Raw genomic sequence first — 22,940 nt, forward strand, 5'->3', positions numbered from 1 at the left:
ATTGGCAATCCAATGCTATCAGCTTGTCACCTTAAAAGCCATTTCAGATTCCTCAAGGGAGTTTTTAGGCACAGAAGGCAGCAAATTGTTTTGGAAGAGCCTGAAAACCATTTTTGCATCCATTTTCTCAGAGGAATTACAGGTCAAGTACAGAAGGTCAGAGGAATCAATGATAATAATGTATATTCAATAGCTTTTAAAGGTAAAGGAGCATCAGATGGGATATGGGCATTACCCTAAAATCCAGCCTGGTTCTTTGGAGCACCCCAGTTCCTGGTTGTAACAGAGTATTAAGGAACTCAAAGAGAGATTTAAGCCTAAAAACTCACTTGGTAATGCTGGTATTGAGTTAAAAAAGTCATCTTCACCTAATTTTTCTCCTTGTGGATTTTTAACTTGCTCTAGCCAGGAATAGACACTGATTTTCAAGAAAGGCATGAAGTTTTAATTAACCTGAGCTCTCAGAGGGTTTGTTTCAGTCCCTGCAGGCTCCAATTCACTGCACCACTTGGAAAACACCCAAATCCCAAACTTTGGGTGCAAAAGGAAACTCAGTTAATAATGGAGCAGCCACCTCCAAAGTGACCTTTCCACTCTGCACAGGAAACACAAATTCCTGGTGCCTCCATAGGCTAGGCAACCTTCCAGTCAGGTAACTCAGGCAGGGAGAGAGCAGCTGGAGGATTCTGGAGAGATCTGGAAGAACTTTGTGCAAGTGTGATCAGTTTTCCAATCTCCAGAACATTCCAGAAAAAAAAAGGTGTAAACATCACCCTAGTCCCACATGAACCACAGCAAGTTTGTGGGCACATCTCACAGGCTGATTCCAGCAAAATCACCCACTTACCAAAATAATTCTCTTTTTTCCCAGACAAAATGAGAGCAATTACATTGCTATAATGATATTTTTTTAGGTAAATGCACACCTAAATTTTACACATCCCTGCTGAGGTTGAACTGCAAAGTTTGGGCTTTGTTTTGCACGACAAAAGTCATAAAAATCCTCTTCTTTCCTAACAAATGATTGCATTTCACAGACAAGAACAACTGCAAGGCTGCAGCCAGCCAGCAGCACCCAAAGCTGTCTCTCACCCTGCTAAAACTGAGAGCCACAATGATTAAATAAATCTGGATGCCTGCTAGGATTTTAAGCTTTTTCTCTGGTTCACAGCTGAGAGAGTCCCTGGCAAGGCTCACAAGAGATTTATTTACCCCTGGCAGCCACAGGGACCAACTGGGGGGCTGGGGGTGTCCCCAAACCTCATGGCTGGACTGCTGAGGGTTTGCTGCAGCAAACTCATCAGCCAGGAGCCCCCAGAGCTTATCCTGAATACCTTGGTTAGAAAAACTATTAAGATTCACAGAGAAGTTTTGGTTGCCTCATTCCTGCAAGTGTGTGGACAGAGCCTGGAGCACCCTGGTTAAGTGGAAGGTAACTCTGCCCATGGGAAGGGTGGAAGAGGTGTTCTTCAGGGTCCCAACTCAGTAAATCACTCTAGATTTAAACCAAATAATTTGGGTTGGCACAGGCAGATCTTCAGATCATGTAAACAGGATTTACATGAGGTGTCCCCCAATGCCAGACTTTCCACAGGTACCTTAAGAGTGTTGGGTGAAGCTTTTTGGCTCTCTACAAAATACATATTTTCTACAGCAATGACCACCTGCTAGGATGATGTCAATCCATTACCTAAGCTCAAGAGCACAGATTAAACCACAACCTCCTCTTGGAAAAGCAAAAAAAAAAAAAAAAAATCCAAAGCAGAGGTAGAAAGTGCAGAGCAGGTGAGTCAGCAAGAGCAGAGCTCTCCCACAGCCCTGCACCACTGGCTGACCACAACCTCAGCTGCATCTTCCCAACCCTACTCCAGCCTTTTGTCATGAAGAGCCAGATGAAAACATCAGGCTTCCCCTGCCACTTCAGTGATAATTCATAACAGAGCTCCAAGAACTGATCTGTTGCTGCTGCAAAAAAAAACTCTCCAAAAAAAAAAAAAAACCAACACAAAAACAAAACAAAACAAACAACACCCAGGCACTTTTGAATTAATTCCAGTATTGTATTTTGCAGCCAGATTTCTAGGAAATGTTGTGAATAATCCAAGTAATTCAGTGGAGTGTTGTGGGGGTTTTTTGTTTTGTTTTTGCAGAACACAGGAGCATGTGGAGTTTCAGTGCTGCAGCAGAACCCTCAGAAATCAGGGGTGTTCCTGTTCCTTTTGGTATTTTATTAAAGGTTTTTCTCCTGATAATTCCAGAAATAAAAATGTGCAAGAGACCTGTGAGCCATCTCCTGGTGCTCTCCCACAGGTAGCAGCAGTTCATCTCCTGCTGGCAAACTGGGCATCTCATGGGAAAAAACCCATTGTGAAAGGATTTGTTTCAAAAAAACATTTAAATTAATCTCCTACTTAAGCAAACAATTCCAAGATAGATAAAGTCAAATATATTTTAAAAAATGAAAAAAAAAAAAGAAGAAGAAAGAAAACTCCCCCAGAACACATACCAAGCTGAACTGCAAACTGAAAAACAAAAACAAGCAGATAAAATATATCCAAACATCCCAAGCCAGACTGGGGCCTTGGGGCCCTTCAACACAACTGTGATTTATTGTGCCAGCAAAACCAATTAATAAGTCAGAGGAGACCAGGCAGTGAGGGATTTGCTCTGGAAGACCAGAAAAAAAAATAAATTTATGCTGCAGGATCTGTTGAGCCAGCTTTCAAACAATGCAACAATTCAGATATCCCCAGCACTGCACTGGGATTCCTTCCCTCAGATTTTGCAAGAGGAACCAGAAAACTTCTGGGTTTGTGTCTTATCAGGGAAAGTTTTTGGCTCAGTTAAAAACCTCATCACAATTTCGGCAGAATTTAATCACTTGCAGGTAATTCCAGTGCTTTTAGAGCTCCACTTCCACAAGGAGGGTGCAGGATGCTCCCAATAGACAATGAGGGGCTTGATGAGTTAATTCTGAGCCCTGATTGCTGAGCTGCATTTTATCAGGACTCCAATTATCCCCAGGTTTGGATTGGAGCTCCACAATCATCTCATTACTCACTCACACTCACCACAAAGAAAACTCATTTGTCAAAACAACCTTACAGAAGATTTAAGTGACTTTAACACGCAAGGAGGGGGACACCAATTACCATCAGGCCCTGCCAGGTTTGTTTGTGCAAGAGGCTTCTTCCAGATATTCAAAAAATGAGTAAAAACACGGATTTTCATCAGCAAGATGGCACAGGACAACTGTTAAAACTGACAGCACACATGGGCTGAAAACAGACCATGGCCATCAGATGTTATCAAATCTGCTGCCACCACCCTCAATCAGAAATGTCCAGCTGGGCAGGCACAAATTTATTTCCTTTTTTTTCCTCTTAATATTGCCTGTACAGAACAAACTCCTCACCAGATTTTTTTCCCAGCTACATTGTAAGTATTTACCTTTTGTAAATATTTACCTCTTGTAAGTATTTACCTCATGCAAGGCACTAAAAGCCACAAAAGTGGCTTTCAAGTTCTTCCAGAAATAAGGGAAAACTTGAACTCAAAGCTGATTTCCTTGATGAACTTTCCAGACTTTTAGCTAGTTAGGCTGGGAGATGGTTGGGACCATAACAACCTCTGAATTTCCCAAATAGTCACATATTAATTCACTAGAAAATCCTTTCAGGGCTTTCCCCAGCTCCTCAGTAATTACCAGAGCTACAAATTACTAAAAACTTGAAGTTTTTAAGGATGTAAACATCCAGGAGGTTCTTCCAAAGCTCTGCTTAGGTGCTGCAGCCAAGATCACGCTCACTACAATCCTTTCAACTGAAAATGAGTTTTCAACTTTTAAATTTTAACATTGCTGAGAACACAAGAAGGGTAAAGAAAAGTTAGCTGGCAAAAGACAGACCCAGGCTCCGAAGAGAGCCTCAGATATGCTCAGAAACAAAAACATCCTAATTACTAAGAATACAGAAAACCATATGTATTTGCAAGATCCCAGGAGGAGATAAGGAAAAAAGCTCCACTCTACACAGAGCAAGAATATCAAAAGATGTTGCCCTGCTGAGAAAAGGGGGAAAATGTCCAAAAAACAGAATTTAAGAGGTTTCTTTTTTTTCTTTCTAGGGGGACTGGGGATTTTTATTGCTTCAGAGGTGGGGCAAAAACATCTCCTGCCTGGCAGATCCCCACAAGCTGGGTGATTTCATACCCCATTTCAAAACAAGCTGTTTTGAAACCCTGTGAAAAGGTAACATCTTTATCTGTGGTTTCCTGCAGCCCTGATGACGTTTTGGGGTGAAGGCTTTGAGAATCTGAGGGCACAGAACTCCTGCAGAGAGATCACCAAAGCAGCACCGCGGGGTGGGAGCGCTCACACCAGCACACACTCTGGGATGTGCTGTCCATCCACCCCAAGGCCTCGGTGCAATCGAGCAGCACAAGGTGACTCATCACTCCACAGCAGCTGAACTCTTCCAAAAGGTCACTTTGTAATGAGGAGTAAGAGTGACAGCAGCTCTGAGAGTGAAATAACCAAGAAATCCAGTGTATTTCCAATCACAGCACAACAAGGGCCGAGGAGGAACCTCCCCTCCTTCCCCAAACCACACAAGCACAACAGGAAAGCACCAGAGAGCTCCTCAAAGCCCTCAGAGGCAGCTCCAAGGTGCTGTCTCCTTAAGACAAAGGAGGAAGATGAGTAATACCACAAATCCAGGGCAGAAATGCCCATTGCCATGGCACCAAGTCGACAAAAGAAGAAGCCGCTCTCAGAAGATGCCACAAGAAGAAAAAAACATTCAGAGATCTGCTTTTGGGGTTTTTTTTGTTGTTTGTGGGGATAGTTTGAAGAAGGCAAGACTGAGTCCTGAAAGGGGACATGTAGAGGCACCTAAGATGTCAGGACAGACAGCTGGGCTCTGGCAGAAGGGTTTGGGGAAGAAGTAGGGGCTTGTACTGCCAAAATCAGCAGTGTATCCCCTCAAACCCTTTCACTGCTCTCAGGCAGATGCTGGGGGCTCAGTCACCTCCCCAGCTCCCAACCTGGGTCGCTCTCTCACATTCCCAGTCCTCAGGAAAGCACCAACAACATCCCAAGAGCCCACGAGCCAGGTGGGAAGGAGGGAAGGAGCAGGGCTACCCAAACCTCACACCCCATATGCCCTTAGAAATCCTTCCTGAGGTCAAGCAGGATTTTCTGCCCTTCTGCAACTCAACCCAGCCTCCAGAGAACACCTCTGGCTAGAGATGAGAGGACTGGCTTCCAGTTTTGTCCTTTGACTCCCCAAAATTTGTTCTTTGTACGAGAAAGGGAGAGCCAGTGCCAAAGGAAGTGCTGTCACCAGTGGCGCTGGATCAGCTGACATCTGGCAGACATTCAACTTCCCCTTCCAGATGTCAACCTAAGGCTTGGCCCAGCCTGGAACAAGAAAGATGAGCCTTGTGACAGCTACAAGCATCTAAGGGCCTAAATAACCAGAGAATTTTAGTCTTTTTTCTCACCATTTGGAAGTCCTGAATATTTCCAGCACTTCCAAGGGCAGGAAGCCCCAAGCCCTCAGGGACTACTTCCTGAAGAGGCTGGAATTCTCCAGGAGATCTCTCCCTAATTCCCTAAATACATGCTGTTTTGGGGAAAAACACAGAGCAGGAGGTTGGAACAAGATTATCTTTAAGGTCTTTTCCAACCAAAATTATTCCATGATCCTACTTCTCCAAAATCAGCAGAGAAGATGGAACTTCACTACCTCCAAGGTCTCAGTCATCTTTGAGGCAGATGATCCAAGTTGAGGCAGATGATCCAAATTTTCAAATGCCACCATTTCATCTTGCTTCAAAGAAAAAAAAAAATCTTTGCAGTAGAAGATGTGTCTGCCAGAGCCATCCAAGTTTTGCTTGATGCTCTTTGGCAGGATGTCTCCAAAGGGATCCAACACCCACGCATGATCCCCACTCCAGAAAAAGACAAGCAGATACACCTGCCAGGCTGTGTGACAGGAAAACATCACAAAAGAACTTGAAAAACAAGGAGCCACCCAGAACAGTCACTGATGACAATGTGGAGTTGATTATTTACTGCCTATCTCAAACATCTACAGGATTTAAAAACACGGAGCCTGCTCCCAGTACTGGATTACACAAGCACCACACCAGACTGTTTTCACATCACACTTCAGCTGAATGGATTCTCTATCACCCATGGCAGGTTTGCAGCTACCCCTGCAGTGCAGCTCTCCCTCCAATAAGGTGTGTGTGCAAAAAAAGTCAAATAATACTTGCCACTCTCTTCAAAGAAGTATCCATTTCTTGACATCGCTGCTGGTGGAGACTCTGGAGAAGACAGAAAAAAATGAAACATGAGAATCATCAAGATGTTGAATGTCTTCACTTTACAGCACAAAGCCAAACCCAAAATACTGCAGGCATCAGATTTTCCTGTGTGGTAAATGTAACTTTTTGCTTATTGATATTATAGTATTTACCAGAAATTTCCTTTACAGCCACAGGCAGTACTTGCAAAAAAGTGTCAGACATCCTGGGCTGGGACCACAAAAGAGCAAGGCTAAAGATCAGGATGACTCTGATCATCTCAGGGATTTACCAAACCTGAACAAGTACGTCAGCAAAAACACAAACTAAACATCTGAAATGTTTTTATAAAAATACTAGCCACAATGAAGCCCGGGTAGTACCTTGTGCTCAGACAAAATAACCAGTTTAATTTACATAAAACAACTCAATTTTATGAAAATGGGAGTTCATTTTCCATCCTGCTACTCCTAATCATTAGGATATCCCCCAAACAGTGCTTGGCACTTGAAGATAAGCCCCAGAACCCTCCAGCCTTCCTTGGCCCACTTCCTGAGCTGAGGTCCTGCAGGCAACACCATCTGCACCAACAGGGTCTGGTGAGGAAGCCACAAATGGGAAATGATGCTGAGCAAGAGCAAATCCACCAACACAGCAGCAGCAGGGATGGATCCCCAGCATTTATTAGGAACAGGAGTTTTGCTACTGAGTCAGTTCTGCAATTCACTGCTGGCAAAGCAGCCACTGAACATCTACTGGTGTGATAACAGAGCACAGCAGCACCTGCTCTCAGGTGTGACCAAAGCCTGCTGCCCAAACCCAGCCTGGCTGCTCTGAAGGCTGACAAAATGTGACAGCTCAGCCTGTGTGGGCAGCAGTGCCCCTGGACAGGTGCATGGCTCATTTTCCATCAATAACAGAGCCCTTGATTTCAAGCCCTGAGCAAGAATCACCCGAGCAGCCCCTTGGAAACGTGGGACTCGATGTTGCCTCTTCACACACTTCTTGCCAGCCAAAATGCAATCAGAAAGAGGAATAGGTTTGCTGTGTCTCTCCCCAGCTCATTAGGCTAATCAAACATTACCTACGCAAGCCTGGGATGAATTTGGGCCAACAAGGAAAGAGGTTTTGCCTGCCTTATTGTTCTACAGATTAGGCTTCCTGCTTTTCCTTTGAGGTATGACACTGTTTCCCAAAGAGCCTTTCTCTGCCCCATCACTTCTGGCTCCCAGGTTGCAGGCTCTTTATTCCCTTGTACAGTGTGCCATGTTTTCAGGGCTCACAATTGCTGCTGGTCCCACGGGAGCCCTTGTGCACATGACGGATGTAAAGCCACTTGTCACTGACGGCAGCACCTCCCAGCCCTGTCACTTGTCACCACTCAGACATTCCAGTGCCCACAGGATCCTGAAGGGATACCCTGATGGCTATGGGAAAAAAAAAATAAAAATAAAATAGCCAGCACATAAACCAGAGGGCAATTCCAGTGTCTGGTCCAAAGGAGAAACACAATGTTCCAAAGTTCATCCCAGAACAATGGGCTGGAGGAACAAACGGCACCGAACTGTGGCCAAGGGGCACCCATTACACGAGTCAATTGTTTCCCTCCACCTGGAAGGGAAGGAGAAGATCCATCCAGACTGATTAGCATGTTAATGATCAAAGGAAAGTTTTAAAAGACTCTTTTATTGTGCAATGATTGCATTTACGTATTTCAGGGAAACAAACAAAATACACCTCGGCGGCGGGCAGATTACCCAAGGAACCCACATTCCCAGCAGGATGGTTTATCCATTTCTCACTCCTCTTATGGCTTCTGAGGGAGCCTGAAGCAACATGTTCATCTTTCACTGGGCAAAATGAGACCCTCTGCTCTTCCTTCAACTGAACACAGCTATTCTGTGGCTTGATGCTGTCTAATGATCAGGAATTGGTTGGTTTCTTCCTCAGAAATTCCTTCCAGCTGCAGCATCCCAAAGATTGGCATCACACCTTTATGGGAGACTGGTTTGGTCCCTGCTTGGAGCAGGCATGAAAAGGGCAAGGCTGGGGTGTTACAGCAGGCAGTGCCATTTCATTAGGTGCCACTGGTTCCTCTGAGTCACTAATGAACCACAGTCCCCCCGGCAACATGCTCGGGTAATTATGGTGGAGGTGCTGTTTTTTTCAGATGAGTCATAAAACAGAGGTCTTAACCTTGTAATTAAAGATGCAATGGCACGTTTGGGGAAAAAAAAAAAAAAAAAAAAAGATAAAAAGTCAGGCGTTCACCCTACTACGTCCTGGCAAAAACCCAGCCCTGGTAATTTGTCTTCTCCCAACATAATGCTGTCCCACAGCACCAACCCAATTCAGACTTCCAAACAGCCTTGTTGGCGCCTTTGGAAAAGCTCTTCCATCCCCCACGGAAGGGGCACATTAACATCAGGAACCTGTGCCTGGCGTGCCCAGGAGGTAAAAGGTGATGGGTGTTTATACAAGCCCAGACACAGGCAGGGAGCCACAGGCGCAGCTGAAAGGTCAGGGATTAGCACAAGTGGAGGTGGGAAAGGTAAATTGGGGGCTACAGCATCTGTACCTCTGATGCACTACAGAATTCAACATTCACCTGACTTTTTCATACAATAATTTGGGTTGGAAGGGATTTCTAAAGGTTTATTCCACCTTCCCTGCCATGGGAAGGGATATCTGTAACTAGATAAGGCTGCTCAGCCATGCAGCCTGATGTTGAACATCTCCTGGGATGGGGCATCCACCAAATCTCTGGGCAACCTGCAAAAAATTTATTCTTTATGTCTAAACTAAACCTCTTTTCATTTATAACCATCACCCCTTGTCTTATCCCAAGAAGCTTTCCTAAAAAGTCTGTCCCCACCTTTCCTAAAGGCCCTCTTTAAGCAGTAAAATGTCACAGTAAGTTTACCCTACAATCTTCTGTCCCAGCTTTGGATAAATTAGGAGGAAATGTCTTAAAATGTGTCCTCTAATACAGGTCACCTCTTTTCCAGTCTGAACAACCCCAAGTTCTGAACTGAGCAGAACAAACCAGACAGATCTCAGGGACAGCCCAATTAATCTCCTTACGCCCCAGTCCTTTTCCCCCCATATTCCCCCATCAGCATTCCTTATGCTGAGGGATGCTACCTAAGGACAAGGCCAGCTGGCTCCTGCTGAAGTGCAGGCTGAGGAGCAGCCAGAAAGACAAACACATCAGCGGCTCCACCTGCTCCCCTCTCCTGGCGCTTACAGGATTTCACAGCCAAGGTCTCGGCTCCTCAGCCGCATTTTGCTGTGCTGGGTTGGGCTGACAGCAAGGCTGAGCCTGCTCTGCTCCAGCAGCCACTGCCTGACACACACACACCAACCTTGTATTTCCTCTCCCCACCTCACCTCCACTCCTGAAATTAAAAAGAGTTCAAGCAAGGGCCAGTTATGAAACACCGCAGTGATCGATGCAATTGCTGGGCTTAGGGAAGCCTGGGCAGGAGTACAAGTCTCCAAATTCATTAGGTATCAACATGGTAATGCTCCAGCATTTGCCTGAAATTGCAGAAGTGTTTCCATGAAGGATAAATTTTCCTCCAGCCTGTAAAGTGCAGGGGTTTCCCCTCTGCACACCCTCAGATCCACCAATCCCATGCCTCCCGTTCCTTCCACTCAGGTTTTCTTTCAAAGGCTCCAACAATTAAAGAAAAAAAAAATCCAAGCAAAGAAATTTCAGCAAGACAAACGCTTCTAGAGACAAAGCTGGAAAGCACTACCCCAAGGAGCAAAGATGGAGCACAACAACTCATTTCTGTGCCTCTGAGAGGTCTCAGAGAGGTCCTGCCTCTCTTCAGACTCCTTCTCACCCATCACCTCCAAGGACAACCAGACTCTCCAACTGTTCTCTCTATCCAAAGGCAGAACACGGTGCCACCTTCCACTGTCTGCCCAAAAGCACATGGTGCAGCTCTCTTTTGACAATTTAAGCCGTGCTCTTCTTTTCTAAACATTAATTTACTCCAGAAAATAACTTCCCACTGCCACCCCAACCTTATTCCCTGCAGGGATGCTTGTTAGATGAGACTAAATTGGAGAGGCACACGGTGTTACCGCTTCTTTTCTTCCTCAAAATGAAAATTTCTGAGCTTTCTGAGCACTGAATTCAGACGTCAAGAGCTGAAGTGCTGCAAAAGAGAAAACAAAGCTGCTTTTTCCAGACTCAAGGATGCAGCTGAAGATTTCATGGCTAAGCCATTACCCTTTGAGCTGAGGCAACAGCAGCGACCCCAAGAGCCACCAAGGCAGAGGAATATGAGAGAATCACAGAATTATCTGAGCTGGAAGTTAAAAGACCATCCAAGACTCTGCCATGGGCAGGGACAGCTTCCACCAGACCTGGATATGACATTTATTTTTAACTGGCAGCAGAGTCAGGGTTGCTGTTGTTGTTTAAGGTGCTGGGATGGAACAGCTGATCTGCCATGGGAAGCACCAGACAAGAAGTGGGTATATTTCCTGATTTCTTACATTCTTATCATTTTTACATTTAACAACAAACCCCTGCCATGCCATCCTCCATTATTAAATTCCTGTGCACACTGCATCTCCAGCTAATAAACCCATTTTGACTCTCTTGTTTTAAAGTTAGCAATAAGTTCCCTTGAGCCTTGCAATACTGGAGGATTATGAATAAAAACACATTCTCGGGATACTTGGGTAACTCAATTACAATGTTCTGGTGCTGGCATCTTCCAAATAAACAGCCCTCTGCAGCACAAGCCTTATATTGAAGTGAAACACAGCTCTGCAAAAGCTTTCTACAAGTACTGCCACAGCCTGTGGCATTTATAGCTTTTTTTGGCTTAAATCTCTAAAAATTCTAGTGCCTTTATAGTTAATTGGAGTTTGTTTTGAGACAACACCCGTTTGAAAGAGGTACTAGGGAAGAACTTTTTTATTTACAGGTCCTTTAATACTGGCAGCTCTTGGGCTGTCTGTAAACATGACCAACTTGTACATCTGGAAAATTTAATTAGCCCAAAAGTTCTGATCAGAAAACATCATGTAGCTTCATTGTCCTTTACTCAGGGTATGCTCCAATACCCCAATTTCACAGAATGGTTTGGGCCAGAAGGGTCCCTAAAGACCATCCAGCTCCAACCCCATATTCCAACACCTTCCACCAGATCAGGTTCCTCCAACCCCATCCAACCTGGCCTCGGACACTTCCAGGGATGGGGCAGCCACAGCTTCTTCAAGAACCTCAATTTTTATCATTTTTGCTGGAGCTCTGAGGACATTTGTCAGACTCATCAGCACGTGCAATGTCCTGCCTCAAAGCTGATAAAGCAAAACATGTCAGCCTATGAGTGAGAAGTCACCACAAAAATCACTCATTTGTGCTGAAAAAGCCTTGAGACTTTGCCTATTTCCTCCCAGGAAGAATTAGCAATTATTGCATCATGCAGAACTGCCCAGTCAGATAACTGGGCAGAAATGGGACGGGTAACTGGAAAGAAATCCATTTCCCAGAAGACATGCAGGACTTGAGCTTTGCAGCAAGGTTCTGGCCACTTCCAGCTGACTCCAGGAGTTCACTGAATGCAAAATGAGGAATTTTACAGTTAAGTTGCACTCCCTCCAACTGATCCAGGGATAATTCCAGCTTGCACAAATTCATGGTCTCATCCAAGGCTTCAAGCTGGTGGAAGATGATGCAGCTTCCCCCATCCAAAGCTCCCCAGTCCTGCTGTTCAATATTAAACTCTTAATAAATTCTTATTCTTTGCTCTCTCCACCCCAACACCCAGGATAAGGAATTCCTGCACAAGAGATCTGGAAGCTGCATTCAGGTTCCTGCAATTTGGAGCAAGGAGAGAGTCACAATTTATGTGCTTTAAATACCCAATAACCAAGTGGTTATTGGGTATTTAAAGCACATAAATTGTGACTCTGCTCCCCCTCTCCACCCAAAGTCAGCAGAAAGCAAGACTTCAGAGAAAAATCACACACAGAGGAAATAACACCTCAGGGAAAACCTGCAGGAGAGAAGGAATTTTTTAATTATGTGGGGCATTGACTGAAATGGGGTTTAAAAATCTCAGTGTGCAGCAAGAGCTCAACAGGAGGAGGATGAGGAAGCCTCCAGCTCCTTTGACAACACAAATGCATCACAACAGAACAGGACAGGAGCTTGTCAGCAGCAAATCTGATCACAGACGAGATGAGCAGCTCCAAATATGTCAATATTACAGTTTTTCTCCAACACAGTTTCTCTTGTGCTCTTAAAACAAGAGATTCTGAGAATTTTCAAGAAGAACCAAGCAGCACAGGCTCTTGGTTGAGACATTCCCTGCAAATCATTTAAAACCACCCAAGTCAGCAAGAATTAATGGACAGCAGCAAGCAAAAAGCTATTCTGGCTGGAGTTGCCACTTCTCATTTCTATCTACACCTTCAGCAGCTGATTCCTTCCCACAGCTCCACCTAATTCAGCTGGAAAAGGCTGGTGAGAGCAAAGCTCCTGCTGGCACAGAAATTGGAATATGCCCCTCTGCTGCTGGGCTGGGCAATCACAACTGACAGACAGACAGGAGGACAAGAGCTGGAGATTTGACTTGTTTTTCTCCATGCCTAGAGAGGTGTGACCAAAAAAATAAAAGGAAAAGAATCACAGGAGTCAGGGCTTCCAAACTGATCACTGTAATTCAGGATCAGTGAGGGATGCTTGGAAAGGAAAGCGGAAAGGTAAATGGTGTCTGATGCTTCCCAAACACAGACCCCTCCCTAAAAAGCATGGACAAAGGCAAAGGAAAACATCAAAGACAAAATTCCAGAGGGGCAAAAAGACCTTTTGTAAGTGATCAAATGGGGAATATCCACCCTGGCAGTCCCAGGGAGTTTTTTCTTGAAGGGCTGAGTCAAGATCAACTAATGGAATCTTTTTAGGCACAGCTTTGCAGCCAGGCTGTCCTTTGTCAGTGCAGCCACACATCCATCCCCAGCAGAGCCTGAGGGGGATAACCCTCCCTGCCCAGGGCACAGCAGAGCCCCATCCCTGCCCAGCTCAGGGCTGCAGGGAAGGGCTCTGCAAGGACAGAGCCAGCCCCACAGGCCCCAGCTGGGATCCTGCTCCCCCCTGTTCCATCCATCACACACAGCAAAATATCCTCCCAACACAGCTCCCAAAAACACCAGAAGAGCAAAGAGTGGGCAGTGCCCCGCAGGGAGAGGGCAGCTCCCCTCTGCCTGCATCTGCTGCCCCTCACCTTCCTCAGCTCATCCTCCTCCTCCTCCTCATGAGGCTAGGAGGAAAAACACAGCCCCTGAAGGGAAAAAAAGCCCCAGAACATCTGGAGATTTAACACAGAAGGGTGACTGGCATCACTGGGTAACAAAACAGGGATATTCCCTGCAGATTTTTAGCTAAATGGGTTGATTAAAATATCACCTGCATCCAAATATCTACAAGAAATCAACTCAGGAGGTCCTGAAAACAGTGTAGGAAATAGCCATGCCCCAGAAAGATCTAAATCTACTCCAAAGCTCTTCACCCCAGTAAACTTTTGGAAGATGAAGTGCTGCTCAGAGCAAACACTGAGGAGGAAGGTGCTTTTAAGCAGCCCAAATCTGAAGGCAAATTATTGCTCCAGCCCAGAGACCCAGACCTGCAGGGACACAGGCTTTGCCCTCCTGATGTATAAACACATCCTCTAGAAAACCTTACAGGAGAGAATGTTTCTGTAAAATCATTCTTTAGAACTCCCTTTATGTTTAAACTAAAGGAACCTGAATGCTCCTCCTGCCACAGGGGTGCATTGATGTGCTGCTTATTCCCCTATCCCCCTACCAGAAGTATCCCCAAAGGATTTTCACCATTTCTTTCTTTCCCAGAAGGGTTTCATTCCCCCAGATCCCTGTTTGTAGGACTCAGAAGTCTGGATTATCTAAAGTAAACATCACACCCCTTGGAAATGTCCCATTTCTGTGATTTTTGGAGAACACAAAGCAGTCCTCTGACATTTCCAGGGCTATCCTGAGTCACTTGGATATAAAGTTTTGCTCCATGGATTTATCTAAACAGTGTCCTCCACCAGAGTGGGATGACATCCCAGGCAGCAAACACAACTCCATGCCTTTGAGGCTCAGCAGGCACTCAAGGTTCAAACCATGGATTATTTGCAAGGAGCTGGATATTCCTCTGAGGATGGAAATGGTGTGGGGAGGTTTTAAGTTATGCCACGGGGCACTGTGGTAAATGAAACCCCAGAACTCATTTTCACAGTGGCTGGCTGGGAAAAAATAAAGCATCATATTGAAGGGATAAAGCAGGAAGCATCCTCCTGCCTGCTCCCTGCCAGGCAAACACCCACCCACACACAGGCTCAGGGATCAGACGTGGCTGTTTTCAAATCAAAGCCTTTTCCTCACTGCATTGAACAATTCCCCTCCTCAGCTTCCTGCAGCTCACCCATGCAATAAAACCGGCTAATAAAGAGTCACTGGGTGCAGCAGTGACAGCTCCCAGCACCCCCAAAACAAAAAAGCTGTTTGGATTTAGCAGGAGCACCACGTTTTGTAGGTTGACTCATCACAATTTAGCCCACCCAAACAATTAATATCCGAGGCTGCCTCCCAGAGGTGAGCTGCAAGAGGAAGGCACCCTGCACATCCAGAGCCATGCAGGATATCCACTCCTCACCCACTGGATTTCTTGGCCAGCATTTCACAGGTGAGCAGGACAATTTCAGCAGCAAGGCACCAACAACATTTGGGATTTGGCTGCTGGACTATTCTGGCTATTCTCCCCCTTTTTGGTTTGGTTTTTTTGAGTTATTTTTACAGTTTTTTGGAGGTTTTGTTTTGCTGGACCCTCTAAAAAGCGATTTAACTCTCGCAAGGATTTCTTGCTTAAGCACTACATGCAGAGGAGAGACAGCAAAACACCTCCAGAGATGCCACAAGCTGGCAAAGGCCCAAGATCAGGCCAGTTGAGGCTCTTCAGTAGACTTTTCCTGAAACATTTAAATAATTTAGAAAGCATTAACTCTTACTGACAGCTTCTCAGGCAGCTCTTTCCCTTGCACGGCCCTATCAGAAGCCTCATCACTCTTAATCCAAAAGAAAAAGAGATATTGCAACAGCCCCAAACCTTAGTTAGGGTTGAAAATGGATTTTTAAAAGATGCCTGAGATCTTTTTCTCTGCTGAAATGCCTTCTTTGTACAGGCAAGTCTTCCAGAGGCCACCACCTGCCACTTATCTGCAGTGGCACTGTGTAAACCATGCAGAAATGGTTAAGAGACAGTCTGACAACATTTCACTGACTTGGGTGGAAGCTGCTCCCTGGAGGGGTTTAAATGTTTAAATACTGTAAAAATTAGGAGTAAACTGATGGGAATAAGCCTTTCTTGGGGGTTAAGTGGAAGAGATGCTGCAGCCCCACCAGTGTCACTCTGGAACATCCCTCCCTCCTCCAGGATACCAGGGTCATGTTTTGGAACAAAGTGGATTTCTAGAAAGTTTTTTTCCCCCTGCTATCTTATCACCACCAGGAATGAAAACAGCTGCTGAAAAGGCAGCAGTGGCTGAGCCAAGCTTTAACAGCAAAGTTGTTCCTGCATCCCTCCCTACCACCATCCCCCAAAATCACTGGATGGAACAGATCTAAGCCACAGAAAACCAAAAGTCAGGCCAAACCTAAGGTCTGTACTGGAAACAGAAGCAGAGCACTGAACCCAGACACCTGATCACCCAACACATTTTCAGCTGTGCTTCTCATCAAGACTCAGAAAGAAAAATTTCCCTCTGCCACGAAAAGCAAGAAGAGCCCAAAAGGATCCCCAAATGGCCACAGAGCTGCACTCTGCAGCCTCAGAAACAGGGTCTGCAATTCCCACCAGCTTCAGCAGGACAACACCAATCACCCCATGCAGTTTGGGAGCCATAAAACAACACAACAACAACAACACAGGTGGGGGGAGAGGCAGCAGCACCAGATCCCATTTTCCAGTCCATCATCAATCCAAAATTAAAATGCCCCAGTCCAGTGATGAAATAACTGCAGACTGACAAGCTGGGAGATAATGTTACTCATTAGGATGTTGTTTATGGTTCCTCTACAAGGCTTCCACAGCTACAGCACCAGGGATGATGTTTGGGAGCATTTCAGACACACCACATACATGATTTTGTCTCCACTCAGCACTGCACTTCCCCCAAGTGAAACAGCTCTATGGAAAGCTCACTGACAGGCTGGGAGGATGTGTTGCCATTAATTAAGAGAAAAACCAGAACAGAGAAGCTCTCTTCAGTGCTCATCTCCCCATGCATACCTTGAAACTAAATTCAAACCCCGACAGCCAGCACTCTGGTTAATTTAAACGGAATTCAAAAGGCATTCTCCATCCTTAAACACAGAGACACCCAGCACAGGCAATAGATATCATCACCAAGCACAGCAAAGCCCATAGAAAATACATCAAGCACTGCCTTACTTTAGTGAATTAAATAATTCAAGAGCTGGCAGAGCTGCTTTTTCAGATTTCCTGACCAAATGCATCACCCAGCAACAGCAGCACTTCAGCCTGGGAGGGGTTTTAAGACCACAACTTACCTGCACTACTTCTCCAAGAGCCACAGATGCCTCTGCTGCCCTCAGGGCTGCTCCCCCTAGCCAGCAGCACTTGTCCCCAAAGGCCACTCGCTCAGGTGGCCGAGGCAGAGCCGGCTCCTGCTTTTTCACTGGCTCCAACATGAATCCATCCAGAGCATCTTTGTCCCTCACTTCCAATTGGCGAGCGGCGGATGGGTGGAGTGAGAGCGCGACCCATTAGCTCCCAGATGGACACCTCCAGCCCAGCTCTGCCAAACCCACACCTGGGCAGCACCTCCGCACATGCCACCACTGCCCCAAACAAGGATTTGGGATGTCTCCTCCTGCAGCCACCCGGATCCCACCAGCTCTCAGAGCTGTTTGCCTCCAGGAGCAGAAACAGAGTAGTTAAAGCGACGCAGCGCGCCGGAGAGTTTTGCTGGATGCAGGATGGAGAAAGCTCCTGTGCCTCCTTAAAAAAGAAAAAAAGCTCTGTGCCAGCCAGAGCTGAAGTGAGAAGATGCTGTACCTTACAGAGAGAAGTACAGGGAAAGCCAGAGGATGAAAAAAAAGGAGGAGGGGGGGGAGAAAAAACCTGCTGCTGCGAGGGAGATAGAGCAAATTCCTTAAAGATACAGCTGCCGTGCCTGCCGGGCTCTGCTGCTTCATCCAGCTCAGCTGCACGGCAGCAGCAGTGCAGGGGTTAATGCATGCATGCAGTGGAATGAGAAACAGGGCAGCAAGTCTGTGCTCCAGCAGCAAGTTGCAGAAATTAGAGCTGAAAGACCTCACCTCATCCGAGGGGACTTAAATCCCAGCGTGTGTGCCCAGCACTGGACCGTGAGGTGCCTAAAAAGCTTTGAAGGGAAGATGCCACATCCTCTCCTCCTGCTCCAGCCTGTTCTACACTGCTTCACTTTCCTTACAATTCCAGATTTTCAGCACAATAAGCCAAGTCTCCCCCAGAGACTTAAACCCCAGAGGAATGGTCTAAGCTGGCCAAACACACAACAACAAAAAACAACAACAACAACAAACCTCCCCAAAGCAACATCAACCCAGAAAAGACAGAACCCTAAAAGAATAAAACAGAAATAAACAGCAATTTATCCAAATGCTGGCAAGGCTGGGTCACTCCCCTACTACAGCAACTCTGACAATCCCTGTGAGTTCAGTAAAATAATTCCCAGTGATGATATTTACCAGAGCACGGCAAGGGGAGGCAGCACCCGGCTGGGGAAGGGGCATCCCTTTAGCAGCCACAAGCCCCCATCCCCAGGCCCTGCCCCAGGCTGGTTTCCTCTGCACAGAACCACAGGCAAAGCGTGTTTTTAAACACCTCCCACGCCTTTTCTCTGCTGAGACTGCTCAGCCAGTCTCCTCCATTTTTTTTTTTTTTCCCTTGCCATGCCACCTGACGAGCTTTTCCAGGTAAGGCACATCACAGACTGGCAATAAGATGCTAAGGAGGTAAAGCGTGGTTCAGAAAGTGGAAGAGACCCCTGGAGGTCTCCAGTCCCACTCCTTGCTCCACCTTTAAAGAGAAAACAGGGCAATACAATACCAGACATCTTCCCCAAAAAAAAGTTTTATAGGAAGTTGAGACTCCCATCCTTAGGATGAGCACTTACAGAGCTCAGCTCCTAAACCAGCAGCATTCACCAAGCTCCCCATATTACATTAAAGCAAGATTTGAACCAAGCTGGAATTTTTAAGGTAACTCCTCACAATGAGACAAACCTGCACAGAGCATCTTCAAACCTTCCTGTATCCCCACACCTGATACCTTCACTAACAGTCCAGAGGATCCCTGACAGCATCACAACCCCAGAGGTGAACCGAGCCCGCTGAGCCTCCAGCAGGTATTTCAGGTTTCACGCAGTGCCGGATCCATTTCAGCAAGTGAACAAGCTCATGAAACAAAAGACTGGCTCAGATCAGTTTCTATTTTTAATTTTTTCCACGCTGAGGTTGTTTATCAGCTCTCCCAGAGCTGCTCCTTGGTGGAGATGCCAAACTGTGCGACCAGGACAGCATCACCACCACCACACCAATCATCCTCAAAGTCCCACCTGCGCTGCTCCCATCTCCAAACCCACCTCAAACCCCACCTGGGCTGCTCTGCTGCCCCATCCCAACCCTTCCAAAGTCCCATCTGTGCTGCTCCCATCTCCAAACCCATCTCAAACCCCACCTGGGCTGCTCTCCTGCCCCATCCCAACCCTTCCAAACCCTGGGCACGCACCATCCACCGGCCTGCTCCACCTCTGCTGCACCAAATGCTGCGGCCACGGGGCCAAATCCTGGGACGAGCCAGCACTGGCCCCAAACTGGCCATAGGGAGAGCGCAGGAAGGTGAGCCTGGGGTAGCAGAAGGACGCCGGCTCCATCAGCACAGAGAAGAGAGGAGAGCCAGGTACGAAGCAAACCGCGTCTCCCTTCGCCTCCTGCAGCGCGTACTGTTGGGACATGCAGTCTCAGAGCCTTCTCCCAGAGAAGTTCCTTTTTTTTCCCCCAAAGGACTTAGTGCAAAAATAATAAAAAAAAGAGTAATAAAAGAAAGCCCAAAGACGCTGGAGCAGCCCCGGTGCTGCTGTCAGAGCCCAGCAGAGCACACTGGCAAGGCAGCGTCTCCAGGCTGTATTTAAACGCCCCTCTCAGAAAGCAGAGATGCAGCACAGGAAGAGACAAATTCCAGCTCTGCGTCGGGCTGATAAGCCAGGTTTATAATATTCAAGAAGTATTGGCATTACTACAGTTCCTCCCCCCCCTCCCAACCTCCTCCCGCAACGAATATCTTGTGCAGGAGCTTGTTGTGCACAATAAGCAAAAAAAAAAAAGGAAAAAAAAAAGAGCCCAATCCCTAAAAAAAAAAAAAAGTAGAAAAATCAGCCTGTTCCGGTGGGAACAGCCAACACGTTGAATAAAACAAACACACGCGTGTTAAGCCCTGGGGACGCAATTAGGCTCGGAGCAGGGGGAAGAGGCGGTTAACTCCTGGAAAAGGAGATGGCAGAGGAAAAGGAGAATAAACCTGGTGCCTCACACCTCGTCCCGTGGGGTGGCACATCCCAGGGGGGCACTGCAGGGTGCCAGCACCTGCCCCAGCAGCAGGAGGGGAGGAAGGTCGCCTCATCCTCCTCCCAAGCTGCTCTGTCCTCCTAATTTCCACTCCTGAGTCACTCTTGGTGGGTAACATCCAGCAACAACTCCACTGTACCCAGCAACAACTCCACCTCCACTGTTTGCCCACCTGAACACCTTGAGACAAAGGTTGTCCAGTTCTCAGCAACGACCAGCTGAGATCTTCTCTCCACCAGCTTCAGATCTTGGTTTTCCCCAGCACAGCCCCCATTCAGCACTGCTGGCATCCATCCCACTATGGCACAGCCCCACCAGCCTTCCTCTGCCACTTCCATCAGCTGGGGAACCCCAAAGAACATGTGGGGAAGGAAAGTCCTCACCAGCATAAAATGTAGCCCACTCCAATGCCTTGCTTTTCATGTTTTTCTCCCAGTGTTCTTGCACTTTCTCAGCAAATCTCAGAGGATTGGCACTACTCTGGCTTTGTTCCCTACCCAAATCTCAGCAGATTCCCTACCCAAGCTCAGAGCTCAGATCCTCCTTCAGCAGCAGAGGTAGAGTGAAGCTCCCAGTCCTGCTGGTTTTAATTGGGAGTCAGAGCCAGGGATGAATTTAGAAAGAGGGAGCAGAAGAAGCCATGGAGCAATGAGTGACAGCAAAGCCCTTTGATGGCACATCCAGCACTGACAGATGCAGGAGCCCTCAGTGCTGTGCTCTGCAGAGAGCCTTTGTGGGGAGCCCAGCCCAGAGCAGAGCTAGGAAGTTGTATTTCCACTAAAAAAGAGGAATAAAAAACAAAACTTGATTTTCAGCATCACCAGGTCCCAGCTCAAACCGCGGAAGGAGCTGCTCTGCAAACTGCACAATCACACAGCACTGCTCAGGTTCAAGTAAGGATGAACTCTGAGGAACTGCCTTGGCATTCCCAGTTCAGATGGGAATAGCAAAGGCAGCTTGGATTTAACCTGTCCTAGATGTCTTGACAAGGATTTGCATATTTAGAGGGTAGATAACAGCTCCATGATGATGATGATGAGTTATTAAAGTTTCCCAGGCTTTGTTTCCTCCCAGGGCAATCCTACACAAGGAACCAGGACTTCTCCAGAATGGGTTCACATGAGGAGGTAACTCAAGTGCCACCCAGCCTACTGAAACAGAAAGGTTCTGGGAACCCTGTGGCTTCCCAGAGACACCTCAATCACAGCACACTATTAAAATTACTAAAAAAAAAAAAAAAAAAAAAAAAAAAAAAGCAGCTTTCCCCAGTTAATGTGATTTAACACCTGTCCTTAAGCCTAAAGTACCTATGCAGAACATCAGCGCACAGCGCAGTTGTGCCAGGACAGAATTGGAGGTTTTAGTCTTATTCAGACAAATTGAACAGCACCAGGCTAAGTCTGATAATTCTGGATTAAATTCCAGCTCTGAAGCTAAAATCTGACCCTAACTCTTACCTCAGCTCCCTTCTGCTGAAATATCCAACTTCTCACTGACACTTTCCTTTAAGCCAGCACAGAAAACTTCCCTTGCGGATCCCTTCCCTTTGAAACCCAAGACATCTTTGTTTTCACACTGACTCAACACAAAAATAAAGCTTGTTTTAATAAATGTTTACAGCCTCAAATGATTTACTACAGCTTTACTAGAAGTCAAGCCACTCTGAGCTTACACACAGATATCTTATGCCACCGGGTGGGTCAAGCGAGGGCTCCACTTAAAAAAAACCCCAACCCTTCCTTTTTATCTGCATTTATTTAAACAAGCTGAAGCATTCAAACTGCCAAGGAACAACAGGAGAGCCGGAGGGGAACTTCCTCTGCGGTCCATCATTCTTAGGGAGCACCAACTGTACAAAAGCCACAGATATTTCAAAACTGGAGGGCTCTGGCTGAGATGGATTAGCCAACAAATCCCGATTATAGCCGGGAAGCGGCGACGCGCGGCTCGCAGGGGGTGGCAATCACTGAGGTTGCTGTGCAGACAGGACTCCAAGTGTTGCCTCGCTGTTCCAGCCTCCCAAAAAACCCCCAAAAAGCAGCCACAAACCCAAGAGCAGTAAGCCAGGTGAGGCACAGCTGGGTTTACTCAATCCTGGCTCAAGCGGTTTATCCCGTGCTGCAGCACTTGAGGAGCAGGAATTTGGCAGACGAGGGACAAGGCTGTGCTCACACCTAGAGACAGTCCAGGAAAAATCCTGCAAACACTGAAATAACTTGGGGGAAAGGGGGAAATTCCCTTGGATTCTCCATGTGCAAATCCACACAGAGAAGCTGTGGCTGCCCCTGGATCCCTGCAAGTGCCCAAGGCCAGGTTGGACAGGGCTTGGAGCAACCTGGGACAGTGGAAGGTGTCCCTGACCATGGCAGGGGTGGAATGTGATGTATTTTAAGGTCCAAAACCCAAACCTTCCCATTATTTTCTATTCCTGCAGGACAGCCAAAACCTTCCCACAATTTTTGACTCCTACAGGACAGCCCAAACCTTCCTGTGATTTTCTGTTCCCACACGACAGCCCAAACAATTCCACGATTTTCTATTCCTGCAGGACAGTCCAAGCCTTTCCATGATTTTCTGTTCCTGCAGGACAGCCCAAACCATTCCACAATTTTTTATTCCTGCAGGACAGCCCAAACCATTCCACGATTTTCTATTCCTGCAGGACAGCCCAAACCTTCCCAATACTTTCTATTCCTGTAGGACAGCCCAAACCTTTCTATGATTTTCTATTCCTGCAGGACAGCCCAAACCTTTCTGTGATTTTCTGTTCCTGCAGGACAACCCAAACCTCTTCATGATTTTCTATTTCTGCAGGACAGCCCAAACCTTTCTGTGATTTTCTATTCTTGCAGGACAGCCCAAACCTTTCCGTGATTTTCTGTTCCTGCAGGACAACCCAAACCTCTCCATGATTTTCTATTTCTGCAGAACAGCTCAAGCCTTTCCATGATTTTCTATTCCTGCAGGACAAC

The 22,940-nt window shown here is 46.6% G+C and overlaps 1 protein-coding gene across 6 annotated transcripts in view; it reads right to left on the reverse strand.

Moving 5' to 3' along the window:
• SLC4A11 (solute carrier family 4 member 11) overlaps positions 1 to 22,940 on the reverse strand; it is a 99,242-nt gene that overhangs the window by 75,024 nt on the left and 1,278 nt on the right. The window contains exons 1-2 of one of the 6 annotated variants that reach the window (XM_026798113.2): positions 19,133 to 19,580; positions 6,280 to 6,330 (exon numbers count right to left, since the gene is read on the reverse strand). In XM_026798113.2, the coding sequence (XP_026653914.2) occupies positions 6,280 to 6,330; positions 19,133 to 19,358 (277 nt within the window). In that variant the 5' untranslated portion in view covers positions 19,359 to 19,580. Of the gene's footprint in view, positions 1 to 6,279; positions 6,331 to 16,789; positions 16,814 to 16,908; positions 17,456 to 18,090; positions 18,209 to 19,132; positions 19,581 to 22,940 lie in introns of those variants that run through there. The other 5 variants (XM_014272904.3, XM_026798114.2, XM_014272905.3 and 2 more) reach the window with 5 other exon arrangements.

Source organism: Zonotrichia albicollis, chromosome 5, assembly GCF_047830755.1.
Source record: "Zonotrichia albicollis isolate bZonAlb1 chromosome 5, bZonAlb1.hap1, whole genome shotgun sequence".
In the NCBI taxonomy this organism is placed as follows: domain Eukaryota; kingdom Metazoa; phylum Chordata; class Aves; order Passeriformes; family Passerellidae; genus Zonotrichia; species Zonotrichia albicollis.